This window comes from Sapajus apella, unplaced genomic scaffold (assembly GCF_009761245.1).
Source record: "Sapajus apella isolate SASKATOON/1434 unplaced genomic scaffold, GSC_monkey_1.0 scaffold37, whole genome shotgun sequence".
NCBI lineage: Eukaryota > Metazoa > Chordata > Mammalia > Primates > Cebidae > Sapajus > Sapajus apella.
This window is the reverse complement of record NW_022436977.1, coordinates 11,194,744-11,209,620: the sequence shown is the minus strand read 5'-3', so window position 1 is coordinate 11,209,620 and position 14,877 is coordinate 11,194,744. Positions and strand designations below refer to the sequence as shown.

General features: G+C 36.0%; 1 protein-coding gene across 2 annotated transcripts in view; it reads left to right on the top strand.

Annotated features, from left to right (window-relative positions):
• Positions 1-14,877, top strand: part of UNC13C (unc-13 homolog C) — a 605,313-nt gene that overhangs the window by 322,635 nt on the left and 267,801 nt on the right. For both annotated transcript variants that reach the window (XM_032297403.1, XM_032297404.1), the window contains exon 14: positions 5,345-5,501. In XM_032297403.1, coding sequence (XP_032153294.1) covers positions 5,345-5,501 — 157 coding nt within the window. The remainder of the gene's footprint in view (positions 1-5,344; positions 5,502-14,877) is intronic.

Here is a 14,877-nt window from a genome sequence, read left to right as displayed (position 1 = left end):
TAACAATAGCCACCATTCTGTAAAACAGATCTTTAGAACTTACGCCCCCATTCAAATATCATATTATACCCTTTGACCAGGATCTTCCCAACCTTGCAACCCGTAACTGATCCAGCCTCTAGTATGTACCTTTCTACTCTCTACTTCTTTGGCTTCAACTTTTCAGACTGTATATATGAGTGAGATCATGCTGTATTTGTCTTTCCGTTGTCTGGCTTATTTCACTTAATGTCCTCCAGGTTCATCCATGTTGTTGCAAATGACAGGATTTTCTTCTTTTTATGACTGAACTGTATTCTCCAGTGTATATAACCATATTTCCTTTATCCATTCATCTATTGATAGATACTTAGGTTGATTCTATTCCTTGGCTGTTGTGAATAGTGCCACAATACACATGGGAGGGCAGATATATCTTTGACACGCTGCTATCTTATTTGTAGATATACCCATTAATGGGAATGATGAATCATATGATTGTCCTATTTTTTAGTTTTTTGAGGAACTGCCATACTATTTCCCATAATGGCTGCACTAATTTACATTCCCACCAACATTGTACAAGGATTTCCTTTTCTCCACATCCTTGCCAATACATCTTACCTTTTGTCTTTTGAATATTAGCCATTCTAATAGGAGTGAGGTCATATCTGATGTGGTCTTATTTTGCAATTTCCTGATGATTAGTGATGTTGAACATTTTTTCATATACCTTTTAGCCATTTCTGTGTCTTCCTTTGATAACTGCCTATTCAGGTCTTTTGGCCATTTTTAATCAGATATTTAAAAAAAAAGAACATAATTTGCCACAAAGATGTATAAACTCAACTGTGAATGTACCAAAAGTACAATTTCCAGTGGAATTTAACACCATCAGAAAACAACTATGCGGGAGTCTTCCTCCTTCCTCAACCCTGCTTCTACTTATTTGGGTTCCCAAAATGCCATATTTTAACCAAAACATTCTTTTGCATTTGTAGGCCTCTCACAGGTTGTTGAGAGTTTTTAACCTGCCTTTCTTTAGGCAGAGCAGTTCATTTCCCTTAGACTGTTCATGATAGTTTCATTTTAATTGTGCTATAACTTTACACTAGGTGTTCTGAATTATAGTCTTTGGCAAGGGATGCAACAGTTGTCAAAGTCACAGACTCCCTTATAGTTGTCCAATTATGAAACGAGTTCCCTCCAAAGTAGTGAGCTCTCTGTTACTTGATGTAGACAAACAAAGGGATGATGACTATCAGTCAGGGATCCAATAACAAAGTTTCTAGATTTGAGAGGGAGGTTCAATCGGGTGATCTCTAAGTTGTGTTTTTTTTTCTCCATATGTAAGAATCTGTATATCTTTATCATTTAGCATCAGGTCATTCTATGTACTGAAAAACCATGCAGAATTTCTCTATCAGTAATTACCATTCATTCTTACATTACATCTTACATCTGTTTGCCTAATTAATTTTAACTTATTCCTGTGTTGCTCTACTATCTATACTTAAAGTAACCACTAAGCTGCTGTTGCTTCCTTAACCAAGCACCACAAATCTCAAGGTGGCAGCTATAAAAGCAAAGCCTGAGTAACATGGCTGCTTTATGAGAACTCCAATCATGTTTAAAACCAAGAATAAGATTACTCAGCATGATGACCCCAGCATCCCTTTAAATACACAATGCATGGTCTGGGTAATAACCCCTTAGTTTTTGAGTGCCTTAACAGTGTATTTTCAAAATTGACTATGGTGTTTCTATATCTCTTTTTCCCCCTAGTTCCTTTATTGTCACCTACACCATCTTATGCATTACAGTTTCCACAAGTCTTGACCTGTGATTTCAGTCTGATGAATGTAATTACTTGTGAATTGTTAAAAAAAAAAAAAAGGAAATGTGATAGCATAGCTCAAAGAATTTTTCATTTCAATTGTTTAAATAATTTCTTTTTTTCAAACAAACTATATTATTTGTGGATTGTCAATACAGATTAATTATAATACATTTAGTGTATAATAAAGCCATAATACTTATTTCCTTAAAGAAGCCATCATTAATAATCTGATTGCAGGGTTAAGTAGCATGAATCATGGAACTCTCATAGCATAAATTTCTATTCATGATTCTTGAAGATGCACCTTTAAAGATTTAACCTTTTTTGTTAATCAGCATTATGACAAGGTAGGTAGCAAGCTACCTGGTTATGATCTAAGAAAAGCCATAGTTTTCAGGACCACCATCTATTTTTTGTAGGAGTGCCACTCAGGTCTAGCTGTTTATGTATAAGTTCTATAATACAAAGGTCAGAAATGTATAGATGCCTCAGTGGCACTGTAAGATAGGAGAACAAAATAGGATCACATTATACGGTGATATTTTCTGTCCTCTGTATATTTTATCTTTCACTTTTATCATAAGCTATGCTTTCCATTTTCAAGTCTTTTGCTATAGTTCAAATGAAACAGGGTTCCTTGAGAGATGTAACAAAATTGGACACTTCATGCTTTTGATGGGTATAAATGATACCATTATTCAAGGTTTAAAAGAAATGATCTTTAAACTTAAGGCTGGCGTAATTCAATCTGTTCTCATTATTCATCTGTTTGCCGAATTAAATCTTGTCTGTAACAAAGTGCTTAGAAAAGATAATTGCTTACGGAAGATCATTCTTTCTGAAAGACTATACAAACTGGACTCAAGTCAGATGTTAAGTTGACTTATTCATTCAGTGTATAATGAGAGGTGGGTGTCTTGCTATTTTACAACTGTGAGAAGCATGCAAATGAAAAGAACGTTTTGGTTAAAATATGGCATTTCTGGAACCAAAATAAGTAGAAGCAGGGTTGAGGAAGAAGATTCCTGAATGGTTGTTTTCTGATGGTGCTAAATTCCACTGGAAATTGTACTTTTGGTGTATACATGGAACATTCACAGTTGAGTTTACACATCTTTGTGGCAAATTGTGTTCTTTTTAAAAAAGAAGATGCATTTATTTAGCATTATGATCAAACTATTACATTTAGTAATCAATGGAAAGGGTGCAAAAATCTGCATTAAAAACGTTTATTGGAATGCTTTACATAAAACAGAAACTAAGATCACCTGTTATGTAATCAGTCACAAGTATAATCCTCGAGTTTTTTGCCTATACATATGAATATTGTCTAAAACTTTTTTGACACAAGTATTGTCTAAAGCTTCTTTGACAGCAGCTAGGCCGTGTCACCCCTGTGCCTGGCTGAATTCACAACCGTGTTGTAACCTGTAGCTTTCTTGTCACTTCTCTGGCTCTCTTCTCGTGCCAAACTTTGTTTCCTGGCAGTAATTAAGACTTCTGCCACTGCCATAGCTACTGCTGCTACTGGAATCACCATCTTGGCCACCTTGTTTCCTGGTTTAGCAAAATATTGACCTTCATGGCCACAGGAGCCAGAGATTCCGCCTCAAAGCTTTCACCATTCATTGGTCGAACTTTTGAAGATTGACTCTTACATTGCCAAAATTGTTGTAGCTTCCACTACTTCTTACAAAATTGCTTCCATTATTACCAAATCGTTATACTCATCCCAACTGCCACCATATCCACTACCACCACAGCTGCCACCAAAGCCACACAACCACTGAACTTTCCTCCATGACCAAAGTTGTTATCCCCCTGAAGCCACCTCCATGACTACCACAAAAGATTTCAGGACTCATTTGACCTTTTTGACTGGGCGAGGCACTAGCCACCTCTTGCTCTTACAGGGCTTTTCTTACCTCACAGTGTGACCATTTATAGTAAAGTGTTTCTTTTCTTTCTTTCATATATATATATATACTTTAAATCCTGGGATACGTGTGCAGAACATGCAGGTTTGTTACATGTTATATACAGGTATATATATGCCATGGTGGTTTGCTGCACCCATCAATCTGTCATCTACATTAGGTATTTCTCCTAATGCTATCCTCCCCTAGCCCCTCAACCTCCAACAGGCCCAGGTTTGTGATGTACCCCTCCCTGTGTCCATGTGTTCTCAATGTTCAACTCCTGCTTATGAGTGAGAACATGTGGTGTTTGGCTTTCTGTTTTGGTGTTAGTTTACTGAGAATGATGGTTTCCAGCTTCATCTGTGTTCCTGTAAAAGACATAAATTCATCCCTTTTTATGGCTGCAGAGTCTTCCATGGTATATATGTACCACATTTTCTTTAACCAGTCTGTCACTGACAGCCATTTGTGTTGGTTCTAAGTTTTTGCTATTGTGAACAGTGCTGCAATAAACATACATGTGCATGTGTCTTCATAGTAGAATGATTTGTAACCCTTTAGGTATATACCCAGTAATGGAATTGCTGGGCAAAATGATATTTCTAGTTCTAGATCTTTGAGGAATTGCCACACTTTCTTCCACAATGGTTGAACTAATTTATACTACCACCAACAGTGTAAAAGCATTCCCATTTCTCCTTATCCTCTCCAGCATCTGTTGTTTCCTGACTTTTTAATGATCACCATTCTAACTGGCGTGAGATGGTATCTCAGTGTGGTTTTGATTTGCATTTCTCTAATGACCAGTGATTCACAATCTTATTTACGGAGTCATGGTCATCCAAGGTTACGAAGCAAAACCCCTTTTCTTGCCACTGCCTGAGTTATTATTTCAGTCACTTCAATTTTCCTGTATTGTTCAAAATTATTTTTTGGGTGCTCTCTTTCAGTGTCTTTTTTATGCCACCAACAAAGGTCCTTTTCAGAGTTAAGTGGGCACCTGGTCTTTGAGAATCTTCCCTTGAAACACCTCTCTTTGTTTCCGCAACTCTTCCATCCACCTGTGTGCCCTGCGTTCATGGCTGCATCTACCTCCTCCACGTGGCATATGTGACAAACCTAAAGCCTCTGTAGCACTTGGTGGTTGGATCTCTCATTACCACACAGACCGAGTGTTCCCCATCGCTCCACAGACTTGCATTAACTTTTTCAAACTCAACCCTCTGATGCAGAGCTTCTGCAGCTGTTCAGGGTCTTTAGAAAACTCTGACTTCAACATGACAGCAGGCTCAAGGGAGACTTTAACAATGCTTTCTGAACAGCATCCATGGGCAAAAAGGGCAAATTACATTCTAATTAAGCCACTTCACATTTGTGAATGAGAAATTTTCAAAAGGCCAAAATTGTTTTTCTTTCATTTAGAGATGGTGCAGTTTTCTCTCCTTTTCATGGATGTAGCTGTGGAATTACTGAATTGCTTACATTAGAAGTTCTGTTGTTCCACCAATTAATTAATTTTTTTTACTTGGTTTTAACTTCATATCATTGAAAGAGGCACTGAATTAATTTTTGTTTTAAAAGCACTTTATGTTTTTTTGTCTTGTAGGCACTTTTCATGTCTGTCTTCAAAATACATGTGCCCTGGTGTCCCTGCCGTCATGAGCACCTTGCTGGCTAATATAAATGCTTTCTATGCTCACACAACAGTTTCAACAAATGTACAGGTTTCTGCTTCAGATCGATTTGCTGCAACCAACTTTGGTGTAAGTATACTTTTTTAGACTTTAAAATTCCTAGCAACTTATGGAAGTTACATTTCAAGGGACTTTGAACTTAAGATATTCTTGGAATCTTATTGCAGAAAGGAAATTTTAAGGAATAGCCTAATGGGCTCCAGCTAGAATTTATTTGAAATATTTTTAAAAATTAACTTTGACCATCAATAGGAATTTTCATTAGATTGAATCTTCATAGCCGAAAGGATCTTTTTCAGTGAGGGAAAAATATAGATTTTATAAGAGAATGCTGGGACTTTATAGGGCATTCTCAATATAGCAAATTTGAGATTCACCATTTCAGATTCACTGTCTTGTAGATACAGTTCCCTGGTGAATGTGAGCTTGGCTGCCTTCTCTGGAACATATTAGGCTCCATTAGCACTTCCTATTGGCTCCTTCTGGTACTGCTGGTTAATGGCATCCTCTAAGTAAAACATAGTATGTGTTTAAGGGGCCTAAGAAAAACAGTCTGTACCTAATTAAGGCTGACCATCTGACATATGCAAAGGCATCAAGAAATGCATTGAAAAGTAGAAATTCAGGGACACAAAGGAGCCTCCAGAATTCATCTGTTGCATCCATTACTGTAACTCTTTCTGTACAAGTATACTATAACTGAAACTGACAAGACTGGAAATAGATTGTAGATTAAGAATATTTCTAGTAAAGTGGTAAGAATCAAAATTAAAAATTGGTGGAAATGGAGAAGAGAGGCTAGATACCAGACTTTTCAGGGCATGAAATCAAAAGCATCAATAGCATTTCATTTGTTTGGGGACACGGACGGGAGGGAAGGAGAAGACACCTGGAAATATTCCCAGGTTTCTGGTCAGGGCAAATGTGTAGGCAGTAGTGCTTTTCAATAACCCCGTGAGACCGGTTTTTTGTTATTACCTTTTTTCATGGAGGAAACTAAGATCAATTGTGGGAAAGTGATTTTTTCATGACAATATGGTATCATGACATTATGGTGTCATGAAATAATCTCTTTCCCACAATTGATCTTAGTTTCCTCCACGAAAAAAAAAATGCATTGCCTTTCCAATTTAGTTGACTGGAAAAAAAAATGCACTGCAATGCCAATTTAGTTCACTGAATATATTTTTGTTACAGAGAATGTTGTTTAGAAATCAAATTTTTAGTTACGTGTCGTAGAATAGCAACAGTTGACATAGCAAATAAAAGGGTGAAAACCCAATAAGGAAAAAGATGTCCTCTGGTGTTTACTCTTTTTCTGTCCTTTTCCTATAAAAGAGAAATGCATGTGAGGTGTGTGAGGTGAATTAGAATAATCAAAGGAAAATGTGATTTCTATTTAGTGACAAATCAAATAAAATGCCAGTAAAGGAGAATACTCTGGGTTGGGAGTTATGGAGTTTAAGTTTCTATTGAAATTTAGCAAGTCAGTTTAGTCATCTAAGCATCCGTTCCTCGACATGCTCAATAAAGAAGATAATTCTTATTTTATCATGTTTCTCAAATTTAAAATAATAATAAAATGAAATAAAAGATGGCAAGCCAATTGTAAAAGCTAAAAGTGTCATTATATAAAGTATGAGAATTTTGTCTCTCCTGCCTTACCTAAAGCATAACCTATAGTATCAGCTACTTTTGATAGGCAGATTGACTCTTGTAGAAGCTGGAACCAAAGAACATTCCCTAGCCAGCTCAATAAAATACTGTTGTTACCAAATACCAGATCATAGAACAGTTTTGTTATGAAAATCTCATCTTGGTAACAGCACTTCTTGTCTTGGGATTTTACCTGTAACATAAAGCATTCTGTGCTATGAAATCATTTTGCTTCTAATATTCCATCTGTGTATATTGTGAAGAATAAGTCGACTTCATGGAACATTGAGCCTTTCTCCCTCTGAGAAAGATGTATTTAAGTGATTAATATCCACAATAAAAGCTACCTGGAGGAAAATTTGATAACTTGCTCCTTTACTTCATGCTGACCCAAAGAAGAGAGAGCAGATTGATTTCAGTACATTTCAGTGTTTTAGTGACAATGTGGTTATAACAAACTTCATTTTTTAAATCCAATAACTTATTATAGAATAGGGCTAAAAGAAAGAGAAATGTTTCTTTAAACTACATCATGATAAGTTGGTGATTTGGTATATAAATTTGACTATGTTGTTCTTATATAAATTTGACTACGTTGTTCTAACTATTGAAAATAATGCCATTCTCTGAGTCAGATATACCTAAGTATAATATCTCCTGCCTCTACACTGGAGCCTCAGATTTTTATTCACTTGACTATGAAAGCTGATTCTGTCATCTAGGACCCAGTGACAATTATATGCTCTCTTCTTGATCCTTCTCAAAGGTGCATAACCTATGCATTTTGAGATTCCAAAAAATAAACCAGTGGAAAAAAGTTTCTTACCTATGAGAATTGTAAAATAAATCTTTAAGAAAACCATGACACATATAGAACTTTTCATGTATAAATCTTACTGGAAGTCATGATGTGAATGAAAAATGATCAAGAATAAAGTGAGAAGGACAGAACCCTCGAGTATATAGAAGAGATACAAACAAAGTTGACCTAGGAAAACGGTTGGACCAGTTGCTTGACAATGATTTTTTAAAATGTGATTTTATTGCACTACTGCATTCCAGCCCAGGTGACAGAATGAGACCCTGTCTCTAAAAAAAGTCATATTATAAAAGGTAAGGTAAACTATTTTGGGAAAAGGGTAGTATACAATATTGTTAACTGTCATAGAGACTTCAGGTAAAATAGGGAAAGAAATTAGACCATTGGATTTGGCAAGTAGAAGGTCATCGGTCAGTGAAGCAATTGAAGTTAAAGCCTGATTTTAGGAAGACTGTTCAGTGAATGGCATAGAAAAAGCTTGTCCAACCAATGGCCATGGGCTATATGCAGCCCAGAATGGCTTTGAATATAGCACAATGCAAATTCTTAGACTTTCTTAAAACATTATGAGACTTATGCACTATTTTTTTTATTGCTTATCAGCTGTTGTTAGTGTTAATGTATTTTATGTGTGGCCCAAGACAGTTCTTCTTCTTCTTCTAATGTGACCCGTGGAAGCCAAAAGATGCATAGCCCTGGCACAGAACAGTTATGTAAATTAAAGGTCATTTATTCACTAAAAAATGATACAGACATTAAACATCAAGTTTCTATGGAAGAGCTTCATAATTAAGCAATGCACATGACATAATGATAAATGAAAACAGTATGCAATTATAAAGCCATATGCAATTTAATTCTAACATTGAAAACACACACACACACACACACACATGCACACACATTCACACACGCATACAGGTTTAGAAATAAGACTGGAAGGAAATGTGCTAAAATATCAATGATGTAGTCACTTGGTTGGATTACAGCTGACAGATTGTTGGTTTTATTTTGTATTAATCTTTATACAACACTTAAAATGTTTTATAAAATATCTTAAATCTGTGTTAACTTGATAATAAAATTCTGAAAGAAAGGGGGAAATTGGTTGAGAAAATAGACTATTATTTTCAGGAACTTAGAAGCAAAAAAGAGAGATTGGGCAAGTGTAAGAAGGTTTTTTCATATAAAAAGAGACTTTATTTTTATTATCTGCTTGGGTAGGTATTTTAAAATTATTTAATAAGGAAAATATAAACATGTTTATAGAGTTTTAGAAAAGGAGTTAGGTGCAAGAGTAAGGTTGTGAATTTATCAGGTGGGAGAAAGGTGACTGTAAGTACTATGGGCAGAAGGAGAGGTTAGTCTTTAGAAGAGAAAGGACAAGCTCTGTTCTGAAATTTGAGGAAATAGTGTGAGAGTCCTTGAAGAGAACACTAAGCTTTTGATATAGAAGTGAAAAGTTGGGGTAGTTGTACCTTGTTTTTTAATCCTTTTTTAAAGTTGTCTGGAAGGACAAGGGCTGCTCATTTACAAGTGCTGTGAAATTGTTGCAGGAGGTGAAGGCGGTGGTACAAGTTTGGAGAAGCTACTGAGGGGAATACTAAAAAGAATCTTTCAAGGACATAGAAAAAGAAATTTCTAGTAAAGCTGAAAGTGTCATTTGCTATTGGGCACTATAAATTTGTTGCCACAATTCTTGTGACTGTGAGATTTTCTTAGGGTGTGTCAGCATTCTGATGCTGATCTACTAAGAGATACAGCAGATAGTTGGATTGACTCTAGGCCAAGATTTTGCAGAAAAGTGGCCTTGGGAAGGTGAGGAAATTCATATAAAGACAATGGAGTGAAAAGACAAGGTAAAGTGATTTGCCGTTAGCTCTAGTTTTTGATAAGTGGCACCATGAGAAACATGATGGATACCAAGAGAGGAGGGGAGAAGTGGGGAAAGGGACAAAAGAGAGTGGAGGAGAGAAAACAGGCAGAGACAGAGAATTGTGGGAGGACGTATTAATAGCACCTTTCAGTTAACGTTTCGAAAGGGAAGTCTCAGGTTCAAAAGGTAACTCAGGGAGCAGATTGTTGAAAATTGATTGTAGAACAGTGGTATGCTACAGCTGGCTGGTGCCTGCTCTTGAGAACTGATTGGTAAATTTTTGGGAATGCTGCAAGCTGATTGTTAAACACGGCCATCCTTGAAATTGGACATAGTAAAAGTATTTACAACATGAAGGTTAGTAAATGCTAAAAATCAAGCTTTTTGCTTTCACACAGCCAGTTTACCAGCACATAACTGAGTGTAAATGTTATTTGGAGTCCAGACAAAAAAGTCTCTATGTATGTTGAAGGCACTCATGGGTACATCAGGAGTTGATTATAAACAAAACTCCATGAGGTGGCAGTCAGTCAATGTTTTAATTTTGAAAATGTCTTTAGGAAATTTATTTAGTGAGTTATCTTGAAATACAAATATCAATCAATAGTAAAATTGATATTTTCTAGCTGTTTTTTCCATGAGTATATATATATATCCTCAGACATATGTACTGAAGTATGAATGATGTTTTTATTGACCAACCAACCCCTATAATATTTTCTTTCTATACTCTTTTGGCTGCATTTTTTAAAATCACTTCTTCATATGACAAAAAGAAATGTGAAATTTTTTTTTTTTTTTTTTTGAGACGGAGTTTCCCTCTTGTTACCCAGGCTGGAGTGCAATGGCGCGATCTCGGCTCATCGCAACCTCTGCCTCCCGGGTTCAGGCAATTCTCCTGCCCCAGCCTCCTGAGTCGCTGGGATTACAGGCACGCGCCACCATGCCCAGCTAATTTTTTGTACTTTTAGTAGAGACGGGGTTTCACCATGTTGACCAGGATGGTCTCGATCTCTTGACCTCGTGATCCACACGCCTCGGCCTCCCACAGTGCTCGGATTACAGGCTTGAGCCACCGCGCCCGGCCTAAATGTGAAATATTTTTATGATTTTTTTAATTTAGCAGAATTGACATTTTTAATTAACACTTTAGAAGAGTTTGTTTCACTTTCACTATGCTACATGGATTTTAGTGATTTTCATAAAATTTTTGAAATACCTATTTTTTTTTTCATTTGTGATGTAAAAGCAAAAATTGCAGCTGACAAAATTAAACGGGCAAGGTGAACCTTATTCAAGGCTATTGCAATAGGGCAGAGAGGCCAGAACTCAATTTGAGCTCAACTCCACTGAAATGAAAGGCAAGACTAAAATAAGGAGAAAGTGGTGAAGGATGACAGTGGGGAGGTTGAGTAATCGGATGTAACCAGTGCACTAAAAACAAGTTTGCAATTTTTTTTTTCTGTGATTATGCCATTTTTGTTTGCTAATTATATCTTTTGGAAGTTAAGCTCCTATCATCCCAATGAGGGTGGGGGATAGGGGTGCTCTCAGCTTGATGATTACATTTCAAAGGGAAGTCTCCCATGTCTTTCCGGGAGACATTCTTGGGTTATGAAACTGACAAGAGGCTTTTAAAAATATTTACATGTGAAGGAGCAGAAAAAGAACAATTACAAGTGTTCTAAAGAAAATGCTTTAAGAAAAGGGAGGCCTAGAAGTAGAGTCAGGCAGAAGCCTATCTAAACTTTAATCAGGCTGAGGGGTATGCGAAGGGTGTCTTGATCAGTGAACTATAACATTTCAATGCTTTTCAAGTTTTCCTGTGAAGGGACTCTTTAAATATACTTTGAATTGATGAAATTTATTAATTTGTTTGTCATTGAAAGTATCATTTTAGTGGCCTTTCATAATTTTGTGATATTTCTGTTGGTATCAAAATTAATCTCAAATCAATAAGAGCTGTAAATATATGTTCATATATTTAATACTAGTTGAATTATTTTAAAATTATCAAAATTGACTATGCATTATTTCTATTTGAAAAGTCTTTATGAATTGGGGTTTTTGGTATGATCTGGAAAAAAAGTGTTACAATTTGCTCAGCGTGTTCTGAATTCTTTTGATCTTATTCCTGAAAATTTTACAAAAATCTAAGATAGCATGAATACATAGTTAGCTCCTCCCAGGCATGCTGAAGTAGGTGAGAGCTGAGACGCTTAAACATCATTACCTTCTGGTTAAATTCATCCCTGCTGTTGGAGCCAAACTTTGAGAAAGAAAGAAATTAATGAGAGAAGCTGAGGGTGATGCAGAGGTTATCATACCCCTTCCTTACAAGAGCTTTTCCTTCCACAGTTCCCCACATCCTGGGGGAAACTTCCTGAAGGTGCACAATCAGGGGAGCAACTGCCTCCTCCCTACTGCCCATGGGCCAAATCCAGTCTACCAACTCACCAACTAGTTTTGTAAGGCCCATAGCTAAGAATTTTTAAAATACTTCTTAATGTTGAAAAAAAATTTAAAGACTGTTATTTTGTGACCCATTAAAACTACCTAAAATTCAAATTTCCACATCCATAAATAAAATATCATCGGAAAGCAGTCATGCCTATTAGTTTACACATTGTCTATGGCAACTATTATGCTATAGCGTCAGACTGAATAGTTGAGACAGAGTTGTCAAAATGAAAAATATTTACTAACTAGCCCTTTGTAGATAGTTTACTGATACCTAGTATGTTATTCTGGTCAACCAATTAAACCAGGTTCTTTATTTTTTTGCTTAGATTTACCTTTTATTTTTAAAATTTATTTTAATTTCTCATCAGATACATGATAGTTGTACATATTTATGCAGTACAAGGGAAATTTTGATACATGCATACAATATGTAATGATAAAATCAGAATAACTGGAATATCATCTCAAGCATTTATCAATTTTTCATGTCAGGAACATTCCAATTCCACTCTTTTAGTTATTTTGAAATATACAGTGAATTACTCTTAACTATAGTTGCCCTATTGTGCTACAAAACACCAGATCTTATTCTAACTGTATTTTTGAACCTGTGATAATAATTATTATTTTTATTATTGATTTGCCCCCTACTAGACATACGTGGCCCTTATTTAATTAAAAAAAACTGAATAATGTGGCAGTTTTAGATATTGTGCCATGTCCCTCGGGGAAACATTTTTTAATCACCCAGTCTTTTGTTATTCCTCAAATCACACCCTACAGGCTTCCTCTACTCTGCAAAGGCAATCTCACTCTAGTTAAGTCAAAATGTTGTAAATAAAATTAAATTTCAAGCTGTCCTGCTGTTTAAAGAATCTCTATGAAGATTCAATCAGCAGCATGCTTTTAATTTCACGTCATCTGATGTTGTTCCGGATTCAGTGACAAGAAGCCCAGCAGTTTTCTTCACAGTTTTCTATTTTCCTTGAATGTAAATTTTCCAGCTGGGCACCAGAAACTAAGTAGGGAAACCAAATGTGTGAACTGTATCAGTCAGAATTCTGTTCAACTGCACGAAATAGAAACTCACTTAATACATTTAAATAAATAAGATTTCCCCCTCTCCTTTCCCATCCATGGAACCTGAGTCCAGAGGTGAAATCAGAGGTGGTATAGCTGCTCAGTATTGTAGTATTTTAAAGGGTGGGCAGATGGGGTGGGGTGGATATAGGCAATCCTTTTTTTCCATTTGTTCTTTTCATTTTCATCTAATGGGGATGAAATAAGTACTCTATCTTCTGGAGTCTATTAGAGTTTTAGGTGAGAAAAGGGAAGAAGCACAAAGGACAAAAGTTAAAAAGTCTGAAAGGTATCCCTAACAAAGAATTATATAGCAAACACTGAAATAGCAAACACTGTCTGCCAGGCACTCTTAAAATCTTTCAAAACATTAAGTCATTGGTAGAATGGTAGCTGGGTCTATTTTATTTAATTAGCGGTTTACATTTCATTGGCCAAAAACATGTTATGTAGTCATTATTGGAGGAAAAGAGGTCTGAGAGGATGAGCATTTCATATGGGTGCATTTAACACATGATATTCTTTTAGTAAGGAACAGCGGAAGAATGCATATTTGGCAGACAACCACCACGATTTGCCCTAGTGTGTGTAAGAGGGACAATGATTTGGGCCATAATATGGTTGATCAATCACTTTAACTGTCTTGATGATTTGTGCCAATCACAGATACAAGTTAAGGTATCCAGAGACGTAATACAAATCACGCTCACTTTTATAATTACCTGAATGATTAACTTTACTGTGACCTAAACTAATTCTTTTAGTGGTTCTTCTCTTTTCTCATCTGAATTGAGGGCCACCAACACAAATGCATGGAAGTTGGAGAGTTAAGACTGTATAGTTTGTCTCATCCCCTGGGAAGCTATAATGGAGAGTGGCAGAGAAAGATCTAAGACATTGAATTCATCTGTATTTTCTATAGCTTTGTTGCAGTAAAGGGTCTTAACCTGCCTAACGAGACTGCGTGCTCTGGAAGGCAGGGCTCATTTCTTAGGCTTCTTTATTGCCTCCACAGAGATTAACACAAAGGTGGGGCTCAAACTTTCTTCACTGATGTATAAATCTGATGATGGCATTTTATTTAGAAAATTGGAGCTTCGGCTTAAAAACAATTTATCAACTCCTGTTAATATTCAGCTCACTCCATCAATATCGGTGACTTTAAGGCATAAGAGTTATATACCCCATAAATCCACCTCCTATGTGACTAGTGGGAGAAGTTTTCATTTTTGTCAATATCCTCCAAAATGCAATTTGGTGTTTACAGAATATTAATATTGGCAGGGACATTTGATGTCATTTAATCTTACATCTCCCATTTTTTTTTTTTTTTTTTTGATGAGAAAACTGGGATCCGGAATAGTGGTGTGTCTACCTATAAGGATTGTATTATGTATGACTTTTATGTTTTGTCTTTGTTTTTATTTAATCCACACAATATTTAACCATATACTTAAGAGAAAAGCTCTCTATTTTCACTGCCTTCAAATACTTCTGTGAGGACAGTACAACACTGAAACCACATCAAAAGGAAGCAACAGCAGTTTTTT